The sequence below is a fragment of the Agelaius tricolor genome, unplaced genomic scaffold, assembly GCF_023055355.1.
Source record: "Agelaius tricolor isolate 1412-34295 unplaced genomic scaffold, bAgeTri1.0.p SCAF_87, whole genome shotgun sequence".
NCBI classification, from domain to species: domain Eukaryota; kingdom Metazoa; phylum Chordata; class Aves; order Passeriformes; family Icteridae; genus Agelaius; species Agelaius tricolor.
The window spans coordinates 587,158-614,651 of NW_027269347.1; the positions used below are offsets into that span (position 1 = coordinate 587,158).

General features: G+C 54.5%; 1 protein-coding gene across 1 annotated transcript; it reads right to left on the bottom strand.

Moving 5' to 3' along the window:
- Positions 1-8,152: 8,152 nt before the first annotated feature.
- Positions 8,153-10,657, bottom strand: LOC139585679 (serine/threonine-protein kinase pim-1-like; the record flags this gene model as incomplete). The annotated part of the gene is made up of 5 exons (XM_071418516.1): positions 8,153-8,259; positions 8,508-8,684; positions 9,330-9,696; positions 9,900-9,950; positions 10,073-10,657. Coding segments are annotated over 5 exons (1,287 nt in total), but the record flags the coding sequence as incomplete, so codon positions are not given.
- Between the last annotated feature and the right edge of the window lie 16,837 nt (positions 10,658-27,494).

Genomic DNA, 27,494 nt, shown 5'->3' on the forward strand with positions numbered 1-27,494 from the left:
GCAATCATGGCCCCAATTATCTGCGTTAATGAGTCCCTGGAGAGCTTTGTACTGACACTCAGTGGGGCTCATTCATGCTCTGAGACACTCAAGGTGTTGAAGGTACTTTGGATTTTCCTTTCCACACTGAGTGTCTGAGAGGTTTTTGTGCCATCCTGGCCACCAATTCTCTCCTCCAAGGAGTCCATGAGGAGCCTGTGTTGGACAGGGACCTCAGTGGGAGCCATGAATGCCTGGAGACACTTTGGGTGTTTCCTCTGACTCTGACTCCAGGCAAGGTTTGTGCAATCTCCTCCCAGGCCCTGAGGTTCAAGGGCTCAGCTCCAAATGCACAGTGAGGCTCATGAGGATCAAGCAAGTCCTGACAAACCATGGCTCTGCCTTGATTTCCCTCTGCTCCTGTGCAGTTCATTAGGAGGGTTATGGAGAAATAGTTATGGAGAAATAGTTCAAAGAGCTTCTAGGAAATATGTATTCCTATTTGAAAGGGTGTCTTTTATTGCTTTTCTTATTACACAAGAAGTGATTGCAGCATTCCAGGTCTGATATTGATGCAGGGACTGTCCTAAGGAGGTCTGGCCTGCTCAGAGAAGCTGTGCCTTGAGCTCTGAGCCAGTGTGGACAACCTTGCTCCACATTCCCCAAGCCCATGGTGTCTCTCCTCACTCACCTGGGAGCTGCTTTGCTTGGAGAAGTGGCTGCACTCAGGCAAAGAGGGATTTTCCTTCTTTGAGTTTTGAAGCCATCTAAAACTCCTGAGTTCCCCCATTGCAAGCAGACATCCTCCTCAAGTGTGTGCCAAGCCCAAGGTGGCACCAAGAGCACTCCAGCCCTGCCCTGGGCCAGCTGTGAGGGTGGATCATCATCCCAACAGGCAGTGGGCCATTGCAAGGGGCTGTTGCCATGGACACTGCAGGGACCCCAGTGCTGGGTTTGGGTGCCATGGCAACCGCCATCATTTCAGGTTTCCTTGGAAAGCAGCCCCAGGAGCCATTTCTGCAGCCAGGTTCCATGGCCCCTTGCCTGCAGAGCTGCTGCTGCCCTGGGCTGCCATGGCAACCCTGAGGACAAAGCGGTGCCAGGGCTGTTCCAGGCACAATTGCAGTGACACTGGTTGGTGCCAGCAGGTGCCATGGCAACGGCCACGGGGACCCATTCCTTGGTTTGGTGCCATGGCAAGCAATGCCCGGAGCCGTTGTGATGGTTGGTGGGCATGGAAAGCTGCCCTGGGCCCCTTGCTCAGGGCTGGTGTCAGTGCCCAGAGGCAGAGGGGATCCCTTGCTGGGGGCTGTGCCATGGCCACCTGCCCTGTGCCGCGCTGGCCGCTCGGGCACCAGGAACCAGCAGCCAAGGGCACTGCCAGGGCCAAAGGCCAGGTCAGCCAGACAGAAAGGGGCAGGGCTGGGCACTGTTTCCATGGCAACCGGCACTGGGGGGGACACCTGGGGCACCTGGCCTGGCAGTTGCCATGGAAAGCCCTGGCAGGCACTGAGGGCACAGCCCCTGGCACTGAGACACTGCTGGGCCGGGTGCTGAGCACAGCGCTGAGCACACAGAGATGGTTTTGTTCTTGCTGAGCTGCAGCACAGCCAAGGCCTGTCCTGCCCCTCGTCCAGCCACGCTGGGGAGGGGCTGGGGCTGCAGGGGAGCTTGGCAGGGGACACAGCCAGGACAGGTGACCCCAGCTGACCCCGGGCACAGCCCAGACCAGAGCACATCATGCTCAGGCTATGAAGGGGGGGAACAAGGAGCAAGGGGGCAATTTTGGAGGGAGGCTTTTTGCCTTCCCAGCTAACACTTAGGCAAGAGGGAGCCCTGTTTCACCAGTGGGCAGGGTCACTACCAAAGACACAGACACCAACTGAAGGAATTGTGGCATTTATATCATGCACAGCTGCAAAGCATTACAAAAGGATAAGCTCAGCAAAGCACATCATCATTAGCAAAGAATTACAAAAGGATAAGCTCAGCAATCCATCAGAACTCATCATTACATTTTGATGACTAACCCCTTGGTCAAACACTAGAGGTGTTTGTGGCAGACAAAGATTCTGGCTGACTATCAAGGTACACCTTACAGACATCAGTAGTACTTCAGTGACACCGTTCTTCATTCTTTTTTCTCAATCTCCTTGGAGTTAGGAACAAGAATTCTGTTGTCCATGGAGCTGGCACCTTTTTAATTCCAGAATAATGCCCCCAGGCCCTTTGCTGTTCAGCTTTACCATGTTGTCTGGGGCTAACAAGGCTTGGGGGGCCCTTTCCCCTCTGGCTGGAAGGGGCCGGGTCCCAGTCCCTGAGGGGCACCCAGGCTCCTGGATGCAATTCCTGTGCAAGTCCCTCAGTGTCACAGCAGCCTTCCCATGGAGCCCCGTGGATCAGAGCATTTGCCAAAGGGGCCCTTGGGGCAAACAGGGAGATTTGGTCTGGCAGCATGTGTAAAACAATATCCTGTCAGATCTACTTGTTCTCACACACAGTCCTTGGCTGCAGGGACACATTCCCATTGTTCCTGCCCAGCTTTCAGGACTCAGAGTTGTCTTTCCCAGGAGCTGCTCCTTCAGCTGCCTCGGGAGGGCCATTTGGCCTCCGGACCCACACTCTGGCTCCATTATTAGGACGGCTGCATCCAAACCCTTTATCTCCACAAACGGTGGTGATTGCAGCTGGAGCTCCTTTTTTCACAATCGTTCTCAAAATTGCAATATCAATAATTGTGCTACCCTGTCATGGGGTTGAATAATCCAATCCTGGTCACTATTGTTTCACAGAATTACTGTAATTTCTCCTGGATATTCTGCATCAATTCCTCCTGCCATGACATGAACACTTTGCAAGGCCAAGCTCCAAGGGAGCAGTTACCAAAGCAAAGTGTCCTGGAGGAATCTGAATTCCTGTTTCAGTATTGATGGCTTTCATTTGCTTTGAATTTCTCCTCATTAATTCCAATGCATGAAGGCCCAGCCCTGCAGCCTCTGGGCTGGCCCTGCCAGGGGCCATCACAGCCAGAACAATTTCCCAGGCAGTCCAAGTCTCACTGCCCATGGTTGGATTTGCAAATTGGGGGCAGCCGTGCACAGCCAGGGGGTTTCCATTTCCCCCGTGGGCCATTGTTCAGGGCATGGAGCACATCTGGGAGATGGGTTCTCCATGGGCAAAGGTTCCCATCTCCTCATTTTTCAACTGCTCTTTTAACAACCCCTTCACCCGTTCAACCAATCCTGCAGCTTGTGCATAGTCTGGGACATGAAAAACCCTGCAGGCTTCATCCCTGTATTTTTCACAGCAACAGACAAAGCCCTCTGCATCACAGTATCACCAAACCCTGGGAAAATAGCCAATTTCCTCCCTTCCTCCTTTTTTAATTGTATACAATCTCACATAGTTGACCACTGACAGTAGGGTCCTGGCCAATCCTGTTCTGTAGGGTATTTAGAGTTACATTCTTGAGCAGCCAAAGCTACCAAATTAGTATTGTCAGCACTATTTCACATTACTATTATTTCATATGTAGATATACATATTGATATACATATAGACAGATAGATACAGACATATATCTATAATATATCTATAATATATATATTAAGGTCTTATTATACAATAAATACATATAGTTATTTAGTATATTGATATTTCACTGGCACAAATGCAGCTGAGCTCAAGATTAAAACCTTCTGCTCTTGCTCCATGTGGGAGCATTCCAACAATAATTGTTCCTTCTGAAGGTGCTGTTTCCATTGGACTCTTAACAAATTCATCTTTGTCTGCCCAAACCCACAAGTCCTTTTCCTTTTCCATGTGCAGATTTTGGATGCATTTGAAGACATCCAGGGCTGCAGCTTCTTTTACCCGACTGCCCCACTGCTCCCACGGGGCTCCCACCTCAGCCCACTCCAGAGCCAGGGAACTCCAGGGAAGGGCTTCCCATCTGGGAATTTCTGATGGCACTGATGCCTCACATTGACATTGAACAAGTGACATTTGGTTGGGATCTGGCCAGACTGGGCCAGTTTGGTTTGACCAGTGGGCAAAGTCAGCACCAAAGACACAGACTCCAAGTGAAGGAATCAGTGTCATTTCCTGCAGTTCAGAGCAGCAAAGAATCACAAAAGGAGCAGCTCAGCAATGCACCCAATCATCCCCACCAAAGATTGCCTGCACTGATTAAGAAAGATGCAGCAGCATTTCCCCTCAGCCTTTGCCATCCCCCAGATGCACACAGCAGCTGGGGAAGCTGTCACAGCCAAGGGCTGCAGAGCCACTCCTGGGCACTGGCAATTCCTGCAGGTGCCTCCAGCCCCAGCTGAGGCTCCAAGCCCGCTGGGAGAGGGCCCAGCTCTGGCAGTGCTGCATGAACAAACTGACAGCGCTGCTAGTGTGCCAACATCTGCTTTCATCCTCCTCTTGGCTCCCTCCCAAAGCCTGGCCAGGCCTCAAGGAGGAGCCAAGGCAGCTGACTTTGATCCTTCAGCCCCACACAAGGCCAGATGTCAGATTTCATGGCCTTCTCTGGCTTCTAAATACACAAAGGTCCATCCATGTTTCACTAAGGAGTGGCTACATCTATCACAGTGCTAATGACCATGCATATCTCAGCAGGGAGCAAATACAAAGATAACCTTTGCTTGGAAGGTTCCTCCAGAGGCCACCTTTGGCTCAGGGCCTGCTGTCCAGGCCTCACTCAGGGCTGCTGTGCAGGCCTTGGCACTTCAGGGACGTGCTCTAGTGCTGGGCTTGGCACTGCTGGCTGAGCGGCTGCACTGGGTGAGCTCAGAGGGCTTTTCCAACAGAAAGGATTCTGTGATTCCATGATGAGATCCGCTGCATTCAGCTGGGGCTATTTCAGCAGCATTACTTTGCTCCAGAAGTTCCCTCTTGCCCAGCTCCTGTGGCCTGAGGCTTCAGCTCCTTCAGCTCCTGGTGCTGAGCTGCTCATGCTGAACGAGACCACTCGGAGAGACGAATCCAGTCCATCCAATTCCTTCTGGGACACGCAGAGGGGAGGCTGTGCAAACAGGAGCATTGTTTGCTGTGGCCTCCTCTCTGCCCTTCACGCCTTTCAGCGCTTTGAAGCAGCCAAGAGCTTTCTCCAAGAGTGCAATGGAGCAGCTGTTCCTGCTCGCGGGCCAGGCTCTTCCCAGTCTCTGCCCTTGCCTGCTTCTGTCCCTCTTGCTGTGCCCTCTGTTCCCCCAGGGCTGGCTGGCTGCTGCCCAGGACTGTGGCACTGGCACTGATCCAGTGCTCCAGAGCCTCCTTTCTGTGCCCTTGGAGCTGCCTGGGCACAGCAGCCTTTTCCATCTGGAAGCTCCCCATGGACAGGGAGTGCCCAGCTCCGTTCCTTGCACAGCCTCCAGGAGCCCAGGGCTGCCATCTCAAGTCCCTGCTGGAACTGGGGGCTCCCAGGTGCCTCAGGCTGCTCTGACACCGCTGCACATGGGAGGGAACAGGGGCAGGGGCTGTGCTGAAAGTCAGCTCCATCTGCTGCTGCTGCTGCTGCTGCTGCTGCTGCTGCTGCTGTGGGGTCATTTGTGCAGCCCTGGCCCAGAGTCAGGGATCAGATGCTGCCAGTCTCTTCCAGCCCTGGCTGCTCAGAGGTTGGGCCTTGGAGCCTCAGGTGGCCAAAGGCAGCTGCTGCTGGGCCCTCTGTGTGTGCCCGTGTTCAGCAGTGCTGCTCCATCAGTCTGTGCCCAGCAACGGGGAAAAGCCTCAGCCCTGCAGGGCCAGGAGCTGCCGGGCTCTGCCTGAGCAGCTCAGCCAGCAGCAAGGGAGCTGCTCCACACAGGAACCAGGAGCAAAGGACACTCCTTTTGTAGGACATGTTTTCTATTTAAAGGAAAAAAAGGCAAAAGAAAAAAAACTATATAAAATGTGAAAGATGAAAACAAAACCAAAGTGTTAGTGAAAAAGTTCTGAAACTTTGCATTAAGAGGTAAATGATCTTTTTTAAAGGGGAACTCAGTTATTTACATTGTAAATGTGCTGATGGCATGGATCCATCTTACTGACCTCAGCAGCCTTTGAAAAGATTCTGGGCTTTGTTTCCAACATTGCCATTTGAAATTGTGCTCAAAGCAAGAGGAAATTGCTTTGTGCCCTTCCCGCTCCAAGCAGGACTGGGAATGGAAACTCTGTCAAAGCCCAAATCCTTTAGAAGATGCCCTTCCTTCTCAGCCTGGCAAGGAGCTGCACATTCCCTTTGAAACTGTCAGGGATTTCTTAGAGACACAAAGTCCCACTTAGGGCTTTTTGCTCTGGTTTGGCAGTGCAGAAGGGCAATTCTCCATCCATCAGCTCCAGACCGCACTGCCTCAGGAACACGGCCCACTGGCCAGCTTTGGCCCACTCAGGCACTTCTAGAGGAGGAAGAAAGTGCAATTGCACAATTCCAGGCAATCAAGAAGGAAGAATGGGACAGACAAACACCCTGTGCAGATCCAGGCGTTCAGCTGGGACTGTGGAGGGTTTGGGTTCTTGCCAATTGGATGTGTGTCCCCAGCTGCAATCTCTGGGCCTGCAGCAGAGTCTCACTCAGCTGCCAAAGCAGAAAGCTCAGGCGCTGTGCTCGCAAGGGCTCGTCTGATGCAAAGCTGTCAGAGCAATGGGAGGGCAGAGCCAGCCCAGCTGGGCCCAGGGCTGAGCCCAGCAGAGCCCTGGCAGAGCCCAGAGCAGCCTCAGCAGCCACAGAGCCTGGCTGCAAGGAGAGAAAGCAGAAAGTGCCCGTCAGCTGAGGGCTCCTGTGCCCTTGTGCCAAGGCCTGCGGTGCCCAGGCCATGCTGGCTGTGCCCAGAGCTGTGCCCAGAGCTGCCCATCCCTGCTGCCTTTGGCAGCAGAGCAGGAGGGCAGGACATGTGCCCAGCCTGCAGCCAGCCACGGCACATCCAGCCCTCAGCAGCTGCCCAGAGCAGGATGCTCCTGTGCTCGCTGCCATCTCCCAAAAGCTCTGATCCCACCCTGCCAAGCACACAGGGACCCACCTCACGCCAGCCACGGCTGCAAGAAAAGCTGCTCCCAAACCATGGCCTCAGCCTTCTCCAAGGCCACCGCCCATCCACGCCACAGCTGCTCCCAAGCACTTCCCCATCCACACTGGACCACCTGGAACGCTTCCTCTGGAAAAACAAACAACACATTCTTGAAAAGAGATTACAGACAAAAAGGGAAAACAAGAAAAACGGGAAAAACTCTTATCTCTGTCAGGGCCTTGAGGAAGGCCCAACTCCTACATGGTAGGGAAAAACCCAGCCATGGCTGAGGGAAGCCCACAGTTTCTCACTTCCACCCTGCACTGTCCCCCAAAATCACGGTGATCCCAAAGCAAACAAGGGCAGTGCAGCAGCCCAGCCCTTCCTTGCCTGCAGAGCAAAGCAGCCCCTGCACAGCTTCTGGAGTCCCACCTCTGCTCCCAGCATGGGGCTTTGCTTGTGTCGGGCTGGCTGCCCCAGCCCCAGCCCCAGCCCAGGCCACAGTGGCTGCTGGGGGCTGTTGGCAGGGCCAGGAGCCCACTCCCATTTGTACCCAGCCCAGCCCATGCCCCAGCCCTGCCAGAAGCAGCTGGACAGCGACTGAAGAATGAGTTGCATCTGCCCCAGCACAGGGGGAACCTTTGCTTCCCAGCCAGGCTGGGCCATGCCCAAATCTGGCAGCATTTCCCCGGGTGGGGACTCACCTGCAAATTCCCTGTGGAGTTTGGCTTTGAAGAAGGTGCCAGAATCAAAGTCCATCACCTTCAGCCTCCAGTGGCCAGGCTGAGGAAGAGCTTCTCATCCTTGGTGCCATCCTGGCTGTCTCCAGCAGCAGCAGAAGCAGCAGCAGCAGCAGCAGCAGCAGCAGCATCCCCACCCGGTACAGCTTCTCCAGGGGCTCCTTCTCCTTCCCTGGGGGGAGACCAGGCTCTCAGGGCTCTGCCCAGGGCCCCAGCTGTCAGGGAACCAGCACAAGCAAAACCAGCTTGGATGGCGGCCACCAGTGCTGGGCAGAGCAGCTCAGCTGCAGCACAAGGGCTGCGTGTGCCCATCCCATGACCCCGGTGCAGTGACACAGGCAGCACAAAAAGGTCTGGGTTCCTTTGCTTCTGATTGCCAAGGCATGTGTGGAGCTGCAACTTACCAGGGCCCTGGATCAAAGTGTGCCTGTGGCTCTCTCCCTTCTTCTACGGCCGGGGAATATCCTGCACCCAAGGATCACAGAACAGGTCTTCTAATGTGGGTCTTTCCAAGGAGTTCACGGATAAACACCACCTGATCAGATCTTTGCACTCTGGGCAGAGAAAGCAGAAACTGCCGGTCAGCCAGAGAAGGCTCCTGTCTGCTTTGCCCCACTATTGCCATGCCCAGGCCTTGGTGGATGCGCTCAGGGCTGGGCCTAAACTTTCCCATCAATTCCCTGTTTTGGAGGAGAGCAGGACATGTGCCACCTCCTCAGCAGCTGCCAGAGCGGGATGCTCACGAGCCCGCTGCTGGCTCCCAGCACTGGGATTCCCCCCATGCCCAGAGAAGAGGATCCACCTTGAGAGAGCCCTTGTGGCAGCGGGAGCTGGCCCCAGCTGAGGTTCCGGCCCCTCCTGAAAGGGTGCTCCCCGCAGACCATCTGGTGCAGCAGGATGCCCAGGGACCAGATCGTTGCTGCCTCGCCATGGTACCAGCCAAAGTCGTTCCATTCCGGGGGGCTGTAGGATGGTGTTCCTATGGAATACAGATGGAGTTCAGCAGGGGGATGCTGCTGCTCCCAGAGCCTGGCCCCAGCATCCCTGGGCCTGCGGGGGCTGCATCAGTGGCACACAGGGTGACCACTGCCCTCTCGCCAGCACCTGGGACTTGTGCACAAACTAAGGCTTGGAAAAGAAGCCACTGGTGTCAGAAGAGGGCAGAGGAAGCCCTGGCTAAGCCTGACCATGACAAGCAAAGGAAAAACCCTCTCTGTGCTGGGGAAAACATGCCCTTATCCTCCCTGTCTGCATTGCCCCAAAAATATTAGGAAGCAAAGGCAAACAGGGCGAGTTGAGCAGTGCAAGCCCTTCCTCTCCCCTGCACACCAAACTGGCTGGGGCACAGGTTCCACCCCGCTCTCTGCTACCCCCACCCACGGGGGTTTTGGTCGGGCTGGCTGCCCCAGCCCAGCCCCAGTCCTGGGCAGAGTGGCTGGCAAAGGCTGCCAGCAGGGCTGGAAGATGGCTCCCCACCCAGCCCCGCTCTAAAGCAACTCAGCTGAAGACTCAGTCCCCTGACTGGCAGCAAAAGGGAGAATCCCCGCTGCCACAGCCAGCTTGGGCTGGGAGATGTTGGGCCATGAGATCCCGGGACCAGGAGTACACCCTTACGTGGGCTCACCTGCAAAGTGAGTGTAGGCTGTCTCTTGCAGGTAGGTGCCACAGCCAAAGTCAATCAGTTTGGCCTGCCCGGTGGCCAGGTCAAGCACGATGTTCTCTGGCTTGATGTCGCGGTGCAGGGCCCCGCAGCTGGTGCAGTGCCGCACGGCCTCCAGCACCTGGCGGAACAGCTCCCGCGCCACCTCCTCGGGCACGAACCGCCGTGCCCGAATGACACGATGCAGGTCCTGACACCGCTCTGGCCGCTCCATCACCATCACGATGTGGTTGGGGAGCTCGAGCCACTCCAGGAGCTGCACCACGCCGGGGAAGCCAGTGGACACCTTGGCCTGCAGCACGATCTCCAGCGGGGCCCTGCTGCCGTCGGGCTGCGGGAGGAGCACGATGCCCTCAGTGGGGCCGATGCCGTGCCAGGCCTGGGGAAGCCCTGAGCCAGCCCGGGATGCTCTGCGCCCTGCGCTGCGCCCACGCCCGCTCCCCCTCGAGGCGTCCTGGCGGCTTCCACCGTGCCGGGCCTCGGCTCATCCCCGCCCGGCAGCCCCGGCTGCTGCCGCTGGCCCCGCTCACTCACCAGCTCGCCCCAGTGCCGCACGCGGTTCCGTGGCACCCTCTTGATGGCCACCTGCAAGCCAAGGACAGCGGCGGCCTCAGCTCGCCGCCCGCCCTGCCCAGCCCCATCCTCCTCCTCCTCCTCCTCCTCCTCCGCCCCCTCGTCCTGCGCCCGCCGCCGGCCCCGCCGCTCACCGGGGCGCCGTCCGAGAGCCGCGTGGCCGCGAAGACGCTGCCGAATCCTCCGCGCCCCAGCAGCGAACCCAGGCGGTAGCGCTCCTGCAGGGCCTCGTGCGCCGTCCCTGCGGGAGGGACGCGGCTGTCAGCGCTCGGCCCGGGGCCAGCAACGGCCCCCGAGCGCCCCTCAGCCGCCCCGGGCCGGCCATGCCCAGGCCTTCGCTCCTCGCAACGCGGCACGGGAGGCTCGGGGCCGGCGGCCGCGCTGCCGAGCGGCGGAGCTCGGGCCGGGGAAGCCGCAGCGGAGGCGGCGGCAGCGGCCGCGCCGCCTGTGTCCTCCGCGGGCCCCGGCAGGAGCCGGGGCCGGGGCCGGGCTCGGGGCTGGAGCCTGCCTCGGGGCCGGGGCCGGGCTCGGGCCAGGCGGAGGCGAAGGGCGGCGATGCCGCCCCCGCACACGGCACTGATGCCCGCCCAGCAGCGCCACCGCCAGTAGGGCCAGAGCCGGGCGGAGGCGAGACCGCGGCGGGACGGGCGGGGCCGGGCACGGGGCAGCCCCGCCCGGGGCCGGGGGCGGGCCGGGGGCATGGCCCGGCCCGGCAGGGGGAGAGGGAGGCGGGGACACGAGAGGGAGGCGGGGAGAGGAGAGGGACGCCGGGCAAGGGACCCCGGGAGAAGGGTGCCCGACGGCGGGAAAGGGAGACACAGAGACAGAAAGAGAGAAAGACCAAGAAAGAGAGAACGATAAAGATCGTTCTAGGCTATCTGTTTTGCTTCTGCCGCCGCTGCTGCTGCCGCCGCTGCCGCCGCTGCAACTGAAGCACCGGGGCCGTTCGTCCCCGTGTTCGTTCCCCGCTCGCCCCACGAGCCCCACGTTCGAGCCCCGCGCGCCCCGGGCACAGCCCCTGAGTCTGTCCAAACACGGGAACTTTGCAGCCTTGAGCCCAGGTGCAGAGCCCTGACTCCTGCACACTGGCACAGCAATCCCCTCGCTTGCTGCTCTGCATTGGCCTGGCTGAGGGGCAAACACTGGCGGGACACCTTCCCTTGGGCTAGGATTCCTACCTGAGCCCAGCACTGCACTTACATCTCCAGTGTTGCCTTCCAGTAAAAACAGGGGAAGCAAAACTGTGTGTGCCTCATGGTATTTTAGAGTGTCTAAAAATCACTAAGCCACTGATCTTAGAGGTGCAGTGCATCTGGAATTACTGGGATGGAGAAGTAGTGCAACATGGAAAAGGGGAGTATAGAAATAAATAAAGGAAAACATCTTGGATTGTTTCTTTCATTTACATTTCCCTTCTGGAAAGCTGTTTCAGTTTTCCAGGAATCTTCTCCTGTCTGCTCTTGCCAAGAATCTCTCCTGGAGAACAAGGTCAAGCTTCTGTCCCAAGATTTGCCACCAGCTGCAGCTTCTCTTGGCTTTCCACACTGCACAGTGTCTGCAGCAGGACTTTTGCAGCAAAGCAGGACAAATGTTTGGAGAACTTTACATGTCCTTTCTTTTCCTGGTGGGCTGGGGTGTTGTGCCACTGGTGAAGTTTCCATTGTGACTGTTTGTGCTGGTTTAGGGCAAATTTTGGGAGGAAACCTCCAAAAGGGGTCCATCTAGAAATCAAGTTCCAGTGGCCTCTCCCCCTACTAGTTCAGAAAAAGACTTCCCTTGGGAAAAGTAATAAAACCCCAGTTTATTTATCAAGTAAAATATTCCCAAGCATGAAAAATGAATAATATTAAATGAAACCTCTGACAGTGCTGAAGGGATGGCAAATTCAGAAAATCCTTTTTGTGGGTTGTAGTTGGCTCACTCGGTCTCTTCTAAGTCCCTCTGGTGCTGGAATGCAGCGTCCCAGACCTCGGTGGGCCACAGGTGTGAGCTGCAGGTGTTTTTCTGGGTTTTCAGTCCAGAGCAGGTTTCAACAGTTCCAAGAAAAAGGAAAGTCCCAGTCCCAGGAACTTCTCTGCCTAAGCTAGCTAAAACCAAATTGCTGGACCTGGGCTGTGAAGGCACTGGGAAATTTCCAAATCTGGGCACTGGCGCTGCCAGCAAACACCAGATCAGGATGGTGCTGGAGCCAGAACCTGGAAATTTCCAACTTTTGGCTTTCTGTGCCAGCAAATCACTGGACTTGGGCTGTGCTGGCACCAGGAAGTTTTCAGATCTGGGTGCTGGCACTGCCAGCAAACACCAGATCTGGGTGGTGTCGTTGGCAGCGACAGAAATCTGCCGGATTTGGGCTCTGCTGGCACCGGGAAATTTCCAAATCTGGGTACTGGCACAGCAAACACAAGATGTGGGCAGTGCCAGAGCCAGTAGCAGAAAGTGGCCGGGTTTTGGAATTCTGTGCCAGCAAATTGCTGCTCCTGGGCTGTGTCAGAATAGGGAAATTTCCAGCTCTGGGCGCTGGCGGTGCCAGCAAACACCAGTGAAACCTTCTGGTCCTCGTCCGGACCATTGGCCAGTGGTTTCCCTGAGAACCAGCTCTGGCCACTTTACAGACAGAGACTGCTTTCATCTGCTTGTCTGGAAACAGAACTTTAATGCAGGCAAACACAACAAACAGGACGGCATGCACAGTACGCAGAGCAAAGCAGAAAAAAGCCAGGGCCCAGGGTCCTGCAGGGATATTTATACATTTATATATGGGGAGGGGTTAAGGTGGGATCTGAGGGAAGGATCCAAGAGGAAGGAAGGATTATGAATATTACAATTTTTGCAGTAATATGTAACCAATGGTAGCAAAGAGAACTCAGAACTTTCTAGTAACAATCTGCATAACTGAACAAGAGGATTATGGGCGGGAGCTCCTGCTGACCCCAACTAAAGAGGGTTTTCCCACAGCCTTAAGCCAAGGTCTCCTTCTTCTTTTAAACCAACCCCAACACACCAGATCTGGGAGGTGCCGGGTTTTGGCTTTCTTTGCCAGACAATTGCTGCATTTGGGCTGTGCTGGCACAGGGAAATTGCCAGATCTGGGCACTGGCGGTGCCAGCTCACCGCAGATCTGGGTGGTGCCGGTGCTGACACCAGAAAATTGCCGGGTTTTGTCTTTCTGTGCCAGCAAACTGCTGGACTTGGGCTGTGCTGCCCCTGGGAAACTGCTGGATCTGAGCACTGGCAGTGCCAGCAAACACCAGATCTGGGTGGGGCCTGCACCAGGTATTTGCAAGGTTTTGGCTTTCTTTACCAGAAAATTCCTTGACTCGGGCTGTGCCGGCACTGGGAAATTCCCGCATCTGGGCACTGGTGGTGCCAGCAAACACCGGATCTTGGCATTGCCAATGACGGTAGCAGGGAATTGCCAGATTTTGGCTTTCTTTGCCAGAAAATTGCTGGACTTGGCTCTGCCAGAACGGGGAAATATCCAGATGTGAGCACTGGCAGTGGCAGCAAACACCAGGTCTGGGCGCCTGTATTGGTATCAGGAAATTGCCGGATTTTGGTTTTCTGTGCCAGCAAATTGCTGGACTTGGGCTGTGCCAGCACTGGGAAATTTCCGGATCTGGGCACTTGCGCAGAAGGCACCAGATCTGGGTGGTGTGTTGTAGTGTGTTTTCATACATTGTAATACTTTGTGATAGTTTAGGTTTTGAATCCCCATATTTTTCCCAAATGGTTCATCCCAGATGGTACCCCCCTCCCTTTCCCTGTGTAATCCTTTGCCCTTGCTGAGATCATCCCCAAATCCCCACCCTGGCTCTCTGTCAATCACTCAGCATCCCATCCCCTCCCTCTAGAAGCTTTGGTCCAGGATGTCGAGTGATCAGCCAGAGGCCAGGGGTCAGCCCCCCAAGCCTTGCCCCATACGCTGTCCTAAATGTCCATCCCCCAGGACCCATCCCTTAGGGTCACTTCTTGGTTAGTCAAATGTTCTCTACTTTGGCTTTCCACCTCCCTTTAAATGTAACCTTGGCACATCTCCCGGGCTCTGGGCAGGAGGCCCCTGAGGTGTAGGGGCTCCTTTGGGACACCTGGAATAAAACCTTGGATTAACCCCTGCTAAGAGTGGGCCCTTTCTCTTCTACCGCTGTCTCTGGTGTCTCTTGTGCTGCAAAGGCGGCCAGCCCAGGTGCCCTCAGTACCCTCGGGGCACAGAGAGTGTCTCCCCGCTGTCTGCCGTGTCGGGGCTGCCCCCGGTGTCTGCCGACTCGGGACTGGCCCAGGGTTCCTGAGAGGCTCCCAGAGAGACAGAGACAGTGGTGCTGGTGGCAGCACCGGGAAGCTGCCGGGTTTTGGCTTTCTTTGCCAGAAAATGGCTGCATTTGGGTTGTGCCAGCACTGGGAAATTGCCAGATGTGACCTTTCTGTGCCAGCAAACTGCTGGAATTGTGCTGTGCAGGCATCTGAAAAATTCCGGATCTGGGCACTGGCGGTGTCAGCACACACGAGATCGGAGTAGTGTAGGCACCAGGTATTTGCCTGGTTTTGGCTTTCTTTGCCAGCCAATTGCTGGACTTGGGCTGTGGTGGCACAGGGAAATGTTCAGATCTGGGCATGGGCGGTGCCATCAAACACCAGGTCTGGGTGGTGACAGTCTTGGCACCAGGAAATTGCTGCGTTTTGTCTTCTTTTTCCAAAAAACTGCTGCACTTGGGCTGTGTTAGAACCGATAAATGTCCAGACTGGGGTACGGGCGGTGGCAGCAAACACCAGATCTTGGCATTGCCAGTGTCAGCAGTGGGAAATTGCCAGATTTTGGCTTTCTTTACCAGAAAATTGCTGGACTTGGCTCTGCCAGAACAAGGGAATTTCCAGATCTGGGCACTGGAGGTGGCAGCAAACACCAGATCTGGGCGGTGCCAGACCCAGTAATGTTGGAAATGAATTTGTAGAGAATTTTTAAGGTTTGATAGAAGGGTTCTATAGTATGTATGCAAGTGTCACAATCCATCCTTACGAACGGGTTTTGTGATGGTTTGTGGGTTGATCTCAGAGTGCAAAAAACACCGGCACGGTACAGGGGGCTGCAGTGATAATCAAAAGAAATGTACCTGTATGGAATAACCACAAGAAAATGCATTGGGGAGGAATTGGGGAAAAGGGAAAAAGAGGGAGGAAGAGAAAGGAAGGTATAAAGCTACCAAACATAGAAAAGGCACAGTCCTTTGATGTCCAGCCAATGGAGTTCACCAGGTCACGTCTGGGGAGATCTCAGGGTTGCAGTTCATCTGAACTCTTATTATACTCTTTTTGTTGATGGGGGAAGGGGTAAAACATGAAACTGAATCAAAGGTAATCTATTGTATTTTTGGGGGAAAAAATGGTATTTAGAGAAGGGTACACACAGTCCATGTTCTCTGCAGTGGGTGAGAGCCATTGTCTTCTTGGTCCACTGCTTGCACCTGCAACATCCATCTTGCTTTGGTTAGCTTGCCTCCCCCACACACCTCCCCCAGGTTAGGGGTCTCAGTGCCAGTCCTTGGAAAGAGTGTGGGGGGGCCTTTTCACATAGGGATTTCATGTCTCGGTCATGGATGGAGAGGCCTTGTACATCTCAGTCTGTCTGTCACGGCCGTTGTAAGACAAGTGAGGGGTCTTCTGTGGGGGACCACCCAAAACTCAGGAGGAGTCCAGCCAGGCCGAGAGGTGGGACAACTTCCAAGGCTATTGTTGCAAAAAGGCAAGGGGCCCCCTTCTTCCTTTCATTGGGTTCAGTGTAGCATACAGCAAACACACCTGTGAACAATAGCTTAGCAATGCCAGCAGCTGTGCTCAGGTCTCGGGGCCCATGGCATGTAACTTTCTCCACCAGGGCCAGAAACTTCAGACAAGGGGCTTTTCTTCAGTGGTCCCCAATGACGATTGTGAGGCAGATGAGAGAAACTTTGGACAGAGTCTCACACCTACATTACATGGATGACGTACTAATCTGTGCTTCCACCAAGTCTTACTCAGACGCAGCACTTTCCAAAACTGTCGCAGCTGTCAAAAGTGCGGGGTTTCAGATAGCTCAGGAAAAAATCCAGCTATGGAGCCCATGGAAGTACCTCGGGTTTTTATTCACAGGAAGGACCATCGTGCCTCAAACTCTGTCCATCAACGAGCACCCCCAGACATTAAGAGACACGCAACAGCTGTGCGGCGTCATCACGTGGATCCGACCTCTCCTGGGCCTCACCACAGAAGAACTGGCACCGCTCTTCGACCTTCTACGAGGAGACGGCGACCTGGCTTCCCCACGCTCGCTAACGCCAGAAGCCTGGGAGGCTTTGCAGAGAGTCGCCAGCGCCATCAAACACCGCCAGGCACATCGGACAGACTGGTCCCTTCCCCTCAGCCTCGGTATTTTTGGTAAGTGCCCAAACTTCCATGTGCTGCTCTTTCAGTGGGATGATACTTCAAAAACCCCACTCATCATCATCGAGTGGCTTTTTCTGCTGCACCAACCACATCAAACATTTACCACCCCACCAGAACTTGTAGCCAAACTTATTATTAAAGGCCGGCATTGCCTCCGGACTCTCGCAGCTTGTGATCCGGTGTGCATTTACCTCCCTTATACTTTGGAACCATTGGATTCTCTACTACAAACAAATGAACATCTGCAAATTTCATTCAACAGCTATCCCAGAAAAATTTCAAGTCATTATCCTGAACACAGACTTTTTAAAGATTCACTGCATTTGGCCCCAAAATCAGATAAAAGTAAAACTCCACTCAAAAATGCTATCACGGTGTTCACTGACGGTTCAGGCAAATCTCACCAGTCAGTGTTCACCTGGAGGGACCCGGACACCCAGAAGTGGGAGTCTGATATCCAGGTTGTTGAAGGTTCCCCCCAGACTGCAGAACTTGCTGCAGCTGTGAGGGCGTTTCGAACATTCCAACAACCCTTCAATTCAGTCACAGGTTCTGCATATGTCACCGGGATAGCAGAGCGGGCAGAGCGTGCCCTGCTCAAGGAAGTCCAAAATAAAAAATTCTACAGCTTGCTCTCTGAATTAATTTGGTTCATCTCCCACAGAGAGCAACCTTATCACGTTCTGCATGTCCGGTTGCACACAGAGCTGCCAAGATACATCACTGAGGGCAAGCGGAGAGCAGACTTGTTAGCAATGGCAGCAAGTGCCACCCACATTTCCCCCGCTGCACCACATGTCTTTCAACAGGCTCGTCTAAGCCATGCATTCTTCCCTCAGAATGCTCCAGCTTTAGTAGGTCAATTTAAGATTTCCAGAGACCAAGCCAAGGCAATTATCTCCACCTGCCCCAATTGCCAATCCCTCGCCCTCGCTACCATAGGGACAAAACGAAGAAAATTACAGTGACAACTAACTTGACAACTAACTAACTTGACTAAAAACGAAGAAAATTACAGTGACAACTAACTTGAACACTAACTAACTTCATGTTTCCATCAGTGCTCAAACAGTCGATACCTGACTCACTGGAGGACCAGATGGCCACTCCCAGGACACCCCGAAATACCTTAACAGCTGCTGCCACCGTCACTGTGCTCATGTGCATCCAAACAGCAGTTGGATGGGTCGTGCCACAACCAACAGAAAACCTATGGGTCACACTGGGGAAATCTCTCAAGCAGGATAACTTTTGCATGGCCATGGCAGGTGCAAAAGACCTGCTGTCTACATGTCTGGTGGGAATCCCCCTGTCACCAAATGAATATCCCTGTGCAGGTAAGAAGCCCACCCTGGTAAACACCTGGGACAAGTGGATGAAGATCTTACCACATGCACCACAGGACCTCCAAGAACTAGACCTACCAGGCTCCTCAAAGCGACTTCTTGTGTCAACTTTTTCTAGGAGCCACCCCAACAAAATTGGCATGAGAAATCTGAACCACAGATGATAGTGAGAAAAGATATATCACCAAATGATAAGAGATACAATGATGTTGACTGGTGCAATTATACTGCCAAAACATTATCTAAGTCCTCTCCGTTTCCCAGAGTGCTTCCCAAGGGAGTGTTTCTCATCTGTGGTGACAGGGTGTGGGCAGGGATCCCCTCAAAGATCAAAGGGGGCCCCTGCAGCCTTGGCCAGCTTACTACCCTCACCCCAAACACTACCCAAATTAAAAATTGGAAACAAGAAACTCAATTGGCGCCCCAGAAAAGATCGTACTCCCAATTCAATCAAAATTGCGATGGCCAAATTTATAATTCGGGCAAGATGAAGAGGGTTGCTGTTTCCATCTTTCTACCCTGGGTTGCAGCTGGGCCCTTGGATTTTCCCTTAATAAACCCGGCTGGATCTGCTCTGCGAGGAGTCCTCTCGTCCCTCTGGTGAGGCTTTGATTGCACCATCCGGGCTCAGGCGTCTGCTGGGCTGGGGCAGTTGTCAAGGCAGCCCCAAGTGGAGACGCTTTCGGTGCTGCAGGCGCCTGACAGCGCCTGCCTGGGGAAGCTGCTCTGGCCACCCGCAGCAACCAATTCCTTTTCCCAGGCAGCAGCTCCCAGCGTCCTCCTGCGAAGCCCAGAGAGAGAGGGAGCAGCTGCCCTCAGCCCTGTCCTTTACCGCATCCCAATTCTCATGTAATGTCCCCCCTGGGAGAGAAACTGCCAGAGAAGAGAAGTGCGACCAGATCCCCTCCTCCCCTGAGCTTGAACACTTCTTTTGTTTCTTAAGGACCCAGTCTTATCAGAGCAGTGGTTTTGCACTGACAGCTGGGACACCAGCAGGAGATCACCCCACAGTGCCCAGTGTGCACCAGGCTCAACAAGGTCTCCTTCCCCCCTGATTCCACCAGGCCTCTTCCCTTGGCTGTGGTTTTGCTGGATAGTGGGTCAGGACAGTGAGGATCTCCTTCATCCATTCATTCACTGTTTAGGGTCTTGCAGACACTTCCTCAATTTCTCTCCAAGGTGACCTCAGAAAACCAATGATATCACAGCTCTTGTCCATCTGGTGAAGAATCTCCCACAGGGACACTCAGGTGTCTCCTCCAAGGCCCAAAGCATCAAAACCCCCAAGGGAAATCATCCCCCTTGGGCACTGCGCCTCCTTGGGTGAGTTCCAGAGCAAACAATCAAGGCAGTGGCCTGAAATGTTTTCCCAGCTGGGCCATAACACTTCTCTGATGGATGCACATTGTCCCTGGGGAAAGAGATGTGCAGAACCCTTCACTTATGCCCTGGAATGTCAAACAGGAATCACAGCCTTGGACAGCTCTCAGGAACCACTTCAGTGTGGATTTTCCTTCCTGGAAGCCCAAGATGTCTGAATGTGCTCCTGGTGCCTCAGGGCCTGGGTAAACAGGGCTTGTCAGAGAGGCTGGCAGGGCACCAACACCCCTCCTCCTCACAGGGCACCTCTGTTACCCCAATTAGCTCCGAGTGGCTGCCTGGGGACAGGTGCCCACTTCCCCCTGTGCCTGGGATGGGCACATCCTGCTCAGGGCCAGTGCTGGCCTGGGCCCAGAGCCAGGGCCATGATCCAGGTGCTCTGGGAGGGCTCGGTGGCTGCAGGTGTGACAGGATGAGGGGCAGGGCAGGGCATATTCCCCTCGGGACAGTGCTGTGGGCATGGAGCTTGGTGGGGTTTGGCATCTGCAGGGAAAGGGCTATCGGGTTGTGTGGATGTGGGAATTGTCACTCGTGAGGCATTCCCCAGGCCTCAGCCTTGTCTGCAGGTGCTCAGCATTGCCCAGTGCTGCCCAGTGTCTGCAGTGACTGAGATGCCAATCAGCCACCTGATCCCATGTCCCTTGTTCCCCTTGTTCTCCCACATGTTGGGTTTGGGGCCAGGCTCAGCTCTGGGGTGTCCCCCAGGGAAAGCTCTGGCAGGGGAGGGGCAGCAGGAGATGGGGGATCTGGCACTGGGGGCTGTTGGAGGATGGATTGTGTTGGACTGGGGGCTGTCCCCACAGGGTCCCCAGGTGCCTTTGGCTCCCTGCCTGCCCCCCTTGGCCCTCCAGGTGCCTGGGCCCTTCCAGGGGCAGCTGCCCCGTGCAGGAAGCTGGAGGGATGCCGGGCAAGGGGGCTGGATCCGTGCCACAGGTGGGGTGGGGTGGACTCTGTGCCAGGGCTGGGCTTGTGGCCAGGGCTGGGGGCTGTGCCAAGCCGGGCTTTGGCCTGGGGGCTGGCAGGGAGGGTGCAGGGAGGAGTCCCGGCAGGGATAAAGGTGCTCCTCACCTGCTGCAGCCTCAGGCAGCGCTGCCCAGAGCCAGAGGAAGATGAAGGTGGCTGTGCTCAGCGTGGCTCTGCTCTTCTCCATCCTGCTGTGCCCCCCGGCACAGGCCAAGGTGAGGCACCAGCCAAACGCTGTCCCCACATCCTGCCCTTTCTGGCCTCCCTTCCCACCCTTTTGATCCCTCCTCTGTGTCCCATTCAGGGTCCCCAAATGCCCTCCCACTGACCATTCCTGAGGCCTTTCCTTCCATGTCCCCCTCAATCCTTTGCTTTTCTTCCTGGCCACTGCAGAGGGGTCCCCCCGTACAATTCCCTGACTCACCCCCACTCCCACACCATCTCCCAGTCCCGTTGGTTTTGTCCCCACCTGTCCTCATTCTCCTGTCACCACCAAGTCCCTCCCTTGCCCACCCATGTCCCTACACCTCAGTTCCTTTCTCCTCCCCTGTACCTCACACCCTGCTCCTTCCACACCCTCAGCCCTGTCCCCTGGGCCCTCAAGTGACCCCAGATCAGTGTCTTTGGGTCTCCCCCCACCTCAAACAGATCTTCTTGAAGGCCCTGAATTCCCATCCCTCTGCCTGCGCCCTGCTCCCTGCACCCGTGTCCCCCCCAGCCCCACAAGGTCCAGTCCAGACCCAGCCTTTGTTCTCCTTTCCAGGCACTCCTGGAAGGAACCCAAGATGATCTGCGGGAGGTGAGTGGGCTGCTGGCATGGGAGGGCATCCCCTCAGGGCATTGGGGGGCAGTGGTGTCCCCCCATCCCTTGCTGGCACCGGGGACATCCCAGTGACCAGCGAGGTCTCCTGGTCTCTCTGCAGTTGGATTTAGACAATATCGCGGTCCTGGAGACGCCTCTGGTGGGTACCACGAGTTCTGCCGCTGTCAGAGCCTCCCCTTGCCTGGCCAGCACAGCCCAGGCCATCCCAGTCTGTCCCAGCAGAGCCCAGTGCACCCCTCCTGACAGCCCAGACAATGCCCTGCCCCAGGGCTGCTCCCCAGGGAAGCCTTTGCCCAGGGCCCTGCTGCATTCCCATCCCTGTCAGCCCAGGAGCCCCTGGATGAGCCAGGACGCAGCCCCTGCCCCAGCTGTGCCTCTTGGCCAGGAGCCCAGTGCTTCTGGGCAGCAGCACAGCAGCTCCTGCAGCCCATTGCTCCCACAGCCCCTTCCCCAAGGCGCCCCTGCTCTCCCCTGCCTCCCAGTGCAGCCCAGTGCCCCCAGTGTGTCTCTAACGCTGCCTTTGTCCCCAGCCCCCTGTGGCTGAAGAGCTGCGGGCTCTCCTGCGGCAGAAGCGCCTGGCTGCCTCTCTGGATGCCTAGGTGAGCCGTGCCTGCAGGGACAGGGCTGGGGACAAAGCCCAGCCATGGCCCAGTGGGCTCCAGGGGTCACCTTCTGGGCTTTGTCTTTTAGGCTGGCAAGGACCAGTGTCCTTTTTCCTCTCCAGTGGCATGAGGAGATGATCATCCCTGCAGGAACCCCCTGAACCCTTTGAGCCCTGGGCCATTTCCCCTGAAGAATAATCAATCAATAGTCAATAAACCCTTTGAGCAAAGCTTTGCTCTGTGTCCGTGTGTGTGTCCGTGGGTCTGGATTTCCTCCTTTCCAGTGACCCGGGGAAGTCAGGCCAGGTCTGGGCTCTGCTGCCTTGACACAGTCTGTGCTTTCCCCCAGACAAATGGTGTGTTGGGAGTTGTGCAGAGTCCAGGGGGAATGGGTTGAGTGGAGGGGTGGCTGTGCAGGTGGTGAGAAAGGCTGTGGTTCACTGTGAGAGAAGTCGGCATGGCCTGGGTTTAAAAGAAAAAAAATAATTTAAAAAAAACCCTTTCTTTTAAAACCTTTTCTCCCTGTGAGAAATGACTGTTCACGTCTCAAAATTTTGAAAGATCTATTAAAACCTTAACAAAACTTACAACAAAGGGACTAAATAAGGAAAAAGTGACAGTGCTGGGAGCCTCCCCCTCTTTGTGGCTGGTAACCACGGGGCTGGCTCATCCACACAATGGCTGCTCTCCCTTTTATATCCTTGCTGTTGCAACAGGCAGCCCTAGCTCCTCCCAAAGGCTGTCTCTTGACTCTTGGTCGCTGTCCATTGGTGCAGACTGCTTTCTTAGAACTGGATTGGAGCTCAGCTGTTGCTAAGCCGTGCCTCTTAGGAACAATCTGCCCCTCCCCAAATGCCCGCACTACCAAGATCATCCCGGGATAACAATGCTGGGCGGGGGGGACACATTGCAGTAACAGAACTCTACATCTGTACAACTTCTCTTAACATACTGATCATGTTCACCCCTTAATTGGGAAGGCCAACCATCTCATTACTCATGTCTATCACTGTGGCATTCACATTCTCTGAAAAAATCCCTCCGCCCAGGATTTTTCTCCTGGGAAGCTGAGAAGCCTCAGAGGAAAAGGAAAACAATGCTTATCTCATTTGCTTCTCCTGTGTTGGGCTCATGTGCAGAATGTGTTTGGAGATTGTTTACCCACAGGTGATTGATTGGTCACTCAAACCCCTGGTGTGTAAGTGCAGGAAAAGTTGTTTGTGAGAGATAGTTTTCATTTTTCTATCTAAGAGTGAAAAAACAGTTTATGCAGGTGGCTAGCGTTTATCACAGTCCTAGAGCTCTTTTTCAGGGAAAGTCGGTTGTTTTCCACTGTCCTAGAGCTCTTTCTCAGGAAAAACAAATTGTTTTTCACTGCTGCACAACTCTGTTCTCACAGAGTTTTCAGCTTTCTCATGGCTTCTGGCAGCTCAGGTCAGGATTCAGTTTGTCAGCCTTTGGCTGCTGTTTCACCACCACAGAAAACATCATTCCTGTCCCAAAAAATAAAAGCAGCTGAGACGCAGCTCACTGCCTTCTAGAAGGTGAAAAGGGATGCAGGTGCCCAGAGGCCCAGGAGAGAAATGGCAGTATTGAAAATGTGAGAAGCAAAGTTTTATTCATAGAGGCAGTGCTTGACCTCAAGGAAGACCTTTCCTACCAATCAAGACTTCCTTAGGGAACACCCTGCTTCTATATCAATTAGAAAATAATGTTATATTGCTTCTTATGAAAAGAAAACTAAGGAGAGAAAATCCTGAAAATGGGAAAAAATCATTTGAGGCAATTGCTCATTGAAATCTTTTTCATTAATTCCACTCCTGACAAAACTAATTCTTGAAGATAATTCTGGTCGAGGTGCAGCTCCTTTGGGCTTTGTGCACTCTGAGGAGCCCCATGGGAGATTTGGTGGCAACTCCATGAGCCTCAGTTCCTCAAAGGAGATGTCACAAATGTCCAAGGAAAGGAAGTGCAAAGCAAAGGCAGAACACACCTTCCAGGGCCCAAGATAATGTTCTCCTCTCCACTGGATTTTTGCCCTGGTCAGATGGGACTGTGCGAGGGTGAGGGAGACTTCCTGAGCAATCCTTTGCTCTCCGGGCACTGATCAGCTTGATGCCTGGAGAGGCTCCCTGGAACAGAGGCTGGGCAGAGTTAAAGGAATAAAGTAGGGATTTATTAAAAGGCCTTCAAAGGATTCCCCTTGAGCAGGACAAGAGCCCAGCCAAGGCTACACTCAAAATGGATGACTGGTCAGGGGTTTTCACACTTTTATAAGGTTTGGTCCATTTAAATATTGGGGTTAAATGTCCAATTCCAGCCTCAGGTGATGCAGTCCCATCTTCCCAGTTTGCTCTCCTCAATTCGCTGTTGTTTGCCCTTTTGGGGCCTGAAGCTGCAACAGCATCTGGTTCTGGGGCTGGAAAAGGATTGTTTTGTCTGACTACAGTGTGAAGAGAACTTGCTAACACTCTGTCTGAAGTCCAGAGTTACAGACTAATGCAGTACAGAATCTGGAGATATGACAGCTAAAACTGAAGGCATCAGCCTGTTCCATATTCCCTTGGTTCCATGGGGATCCACAGCGTCACAATGGCCACTTGTTCCCATGAGGTTCCCCAGTGTCACCGTGGTGTCCTTGGACCCACCTGGTCACAACCGACCCATGGTTCCATGAGGTTCCGCGGTGTCACCATGGTCACTGTCAGAGGCTGGATGAGATCAATGTCCTGAGACACCGTGGGATGAGCTGTCAATCAGTCACACAGTGGGGACAGCGCTAACCCAGCCCTGATTGCCTGAGCCATCAGAAATCCCACCTGGGGGCAGGCCCACAAAGGCCCGGGGGCTTAAAAACACGGAGCACAAGGTCAGCCCCTGGTATGGACTCTGCCTTCTCCTGGGGTTTGTGTCTCACCCACACTGGAACCCTAGGAACTGATAGTCATATGAGTGTCTTTCTATAGAGCTTCTGTCTTTCTGTCTCTCTCTCTCTTTCTTCTCCTTCTAATGCTCTTTATATGCAACATTTTTTGGGTACCTCAGCAGCTTACGTGTTCAATGATTTCTAGGGTAAATGAGCTAAGTTAATGAAGTTACTGCTATGATAAGTGTTTTCTGTGTAATGGGATGTTGCATTAAATCCTCTTCCAAAGTTTCTTGTGTTTTTGTACTTTGCCAGTAGAATTTTGTGTCCTTTTGACCTCTTGAGAATATCTGGCTGGTGTTCCTCCTGTGCACCAAACTCAAGTAAAGGAGCCTTTGGTTACCTGCAGCATTTCAGTGTTCTGGGCTGTTACACCCCACAGGCTCACAATGGCCTCTTGTTTGCACACTGGCCCCTTGGTTCCATGGGCCCCAACAGTGCCACAATGATCCCCTTGGTTCCACAACTTTCCAGAGTGTTGTAGAGAATACATTGTTAAAGGAGTAAATAGAAAATTCCAATGATAGATATAGACTGTTTGTTTAATGTTTTATAGTTATGTAAAGTGCCAGTGTAAGTTTTAATTGTTTTTTTAAAGGTCTTAAAATTATGTAAATCCCCTTACTGTTGGGTATTCCCCCCGCTGCTCCCACTCTCATCTCAAATGGCAAACCACCCAAGACCATAAAGAGGATGATTACGGCACCTAATAAGCAAATATGAAACTCCCATAAGACTTAGCAGAAAAGGATTACATAACAAAAACCCCTAGAACAACCAACCACCTTGCAAATAAAGAATCAAAATACCACCTCTAAACAAAGAGAACATAAGACAATATCAAAGACCCTGGTCAGAACTTTTTGCCTTCATCAATCTAACCAGAGCAGGCCAAGAGCAGTATAAAGATTATGAACCTGAAACCAACAGGCGTCTACTCGGAGACTGTCGTGAGGAAAGAAGACCCAGCTCTGCTGGAGGACGAGCTGACCTCCTCCTCCTCCACGCCATCTGGGGAGGAGCGGTGGTGTGAGCACACCCCATGGGTCCCCTGCCTAGACTGTTTCCAGTAAAGCTGAAATCACTAAAGAGCTGCTCACGTGCCATTCATAACAGTCTTGGGGACTGGTCCGGGAGAAGGCCACACCCAAAGAGGACTGAGGGCCTGCGGGATATCTGGCCCTATCTGGAGCGGTCGGCAGCAGCCTAGGAGCAAAGAGTGTGGAGGAGCATGGGTAAGTAAAGGCGGTGTCAGGAGTAGGAGGCAAGCGAAAGAAGTGTGTGTGAGACGGGGCCCGGCAGCTCGGAGCCCCGAAGCAGCTGTGGGCCTCCGAGTACCGCGGTTCCGGACTCCTGCCAGGGGACTGGCCAGAAACAGAGGGAAGCAGGAGAAGCCTGAGTGAGCGAGACGCCTCCCAGGGGGATAAGGTGGGCCCCCCTCCGGGCGTGGGAGGAATAGAAATGTGAGTGGCACGCAAGGGGTCGGCCTTCCCCGTTCAGGCTTGGTAGGCGCCCTCAGGGCGTGCTGAGGGTGGCAGACGAATTGGTGAGTTGGCACGCAAACCCCGAACAGAGCTCCGGCTGCGGGGAGGATCGGGGCAGTGTGAGTCGCGCACAATCCCTGGAGTGGGGGGACACGGGTCCCTACCGGGGTTTGGGGTGCCCCGAGTACAGCAGCAGCACTGAGTAGAGCCAAGAGGGCCCCAGTGCCCAGGCTCGGACGGCGGTGCTGGGGGTTCAGTGTGCCGCGGTTCAGGTAGAAACCGTAAACCCACTGGAGGCCCCTGGGGGCATTGGGGTCACAGGGCAGGGCTGGGCTGGGCTTACAGGGCAAGGCCCGACCTGCCCCTTCCTCCCCCACACACAAAATGTTTGGAGCCAACAATCTCCTCCAGTCTGTCACAACAGGCAGTGTTGGAGATGCAATCCCAATTGTGGCCATGGGCACCTGGCTGAGAAGGACAGTTCTTTTCCATAGGAAGGAAAGCACAGAGCCCAAAGGTTTGGAAGACAGGTGAGAGCTTCAGTAGGCCAAGGCCAGCCAGACTTGTCAGTAATAGCAGATTTTGGATTTAGGGAATTTTGGAGGTGGAAACCCAATCTCGGCCATGGGCACCTGGAGAAGCAGGACAGTTCTTTCTCATGGGAAGGAGAGCATGGAGCCTCCCCCAGTGTTTTGGACACAGATGAGAGATGACCCTTGTGAAACCACTGCCAGCCAGACTTGTCCTGGCAATATTCCTATGGGAACAATCCCTGGATATAAGGAAATTTGGAGGTGAAATCCCAATTCTGGCCATGGGTGCCTGGAGCAGATGGACAGTTCCTATCTATTGGGAAGGAAAGCACAGAGCCCCAGTGTTTCAGCAGCAGATGAGAAGTGACCCTCAACATGCAAAGGTCCCTTGGACCAGTCAGGCAGCCCATGGGAGGCCAAACCAGCCAGAGCTGTTCTGTGTTCCCTTGGTTTTATGGGCCTCCAGAGTGTCACAATGGTGCCTTGGATCCATGGGGCCCCGCAGTGTCATAATGGTGACTTGATTCCATGGGTTCCAGCAGTGTCACAGTGGCCCCTTGATTACAAGAAGACCTGCAGTGTCACACTGGCCCCCAGGTTCGATGGGGTCCCACAATGTCACAGTGGCCCCCAGGTGTCATAAGACCCTGCAGTGTCACAATGGTCCCAAGGATTCCATGAGGCCTTGCAGTGTCACAATGGTCTCCGTGGTTCCCCAGGCCCCACAATGTCGTGTGACTCCTCTGTTCCATGAGCCCTGCAATGTCACAATGGACCTTTGGACCCTGGGGCTTTGCTGTGTCACAATGGTCTCCTCTGGCTCCACAGTGTCACAATGGACCATTGATGACAGGAGGCCACTCTGTGTCGCCCTGGAGCTTTGGTTCCATGCAGCCCTGCAGTGTCACAATGGACCTTTGGTTGCATGCAGCCCTGCAGTGTCACAAAGGCCTCTTGGTTTCACGAGGCCCCACAATATCACAATGGTCCTCTTGGTTCTCTGGGGACCCCCAGGGGCACAATGGTCTCCATGATTCCATGGTGCCATCAGTGTCAAAATGGCTCCTTGGTTCCATGACACCCCA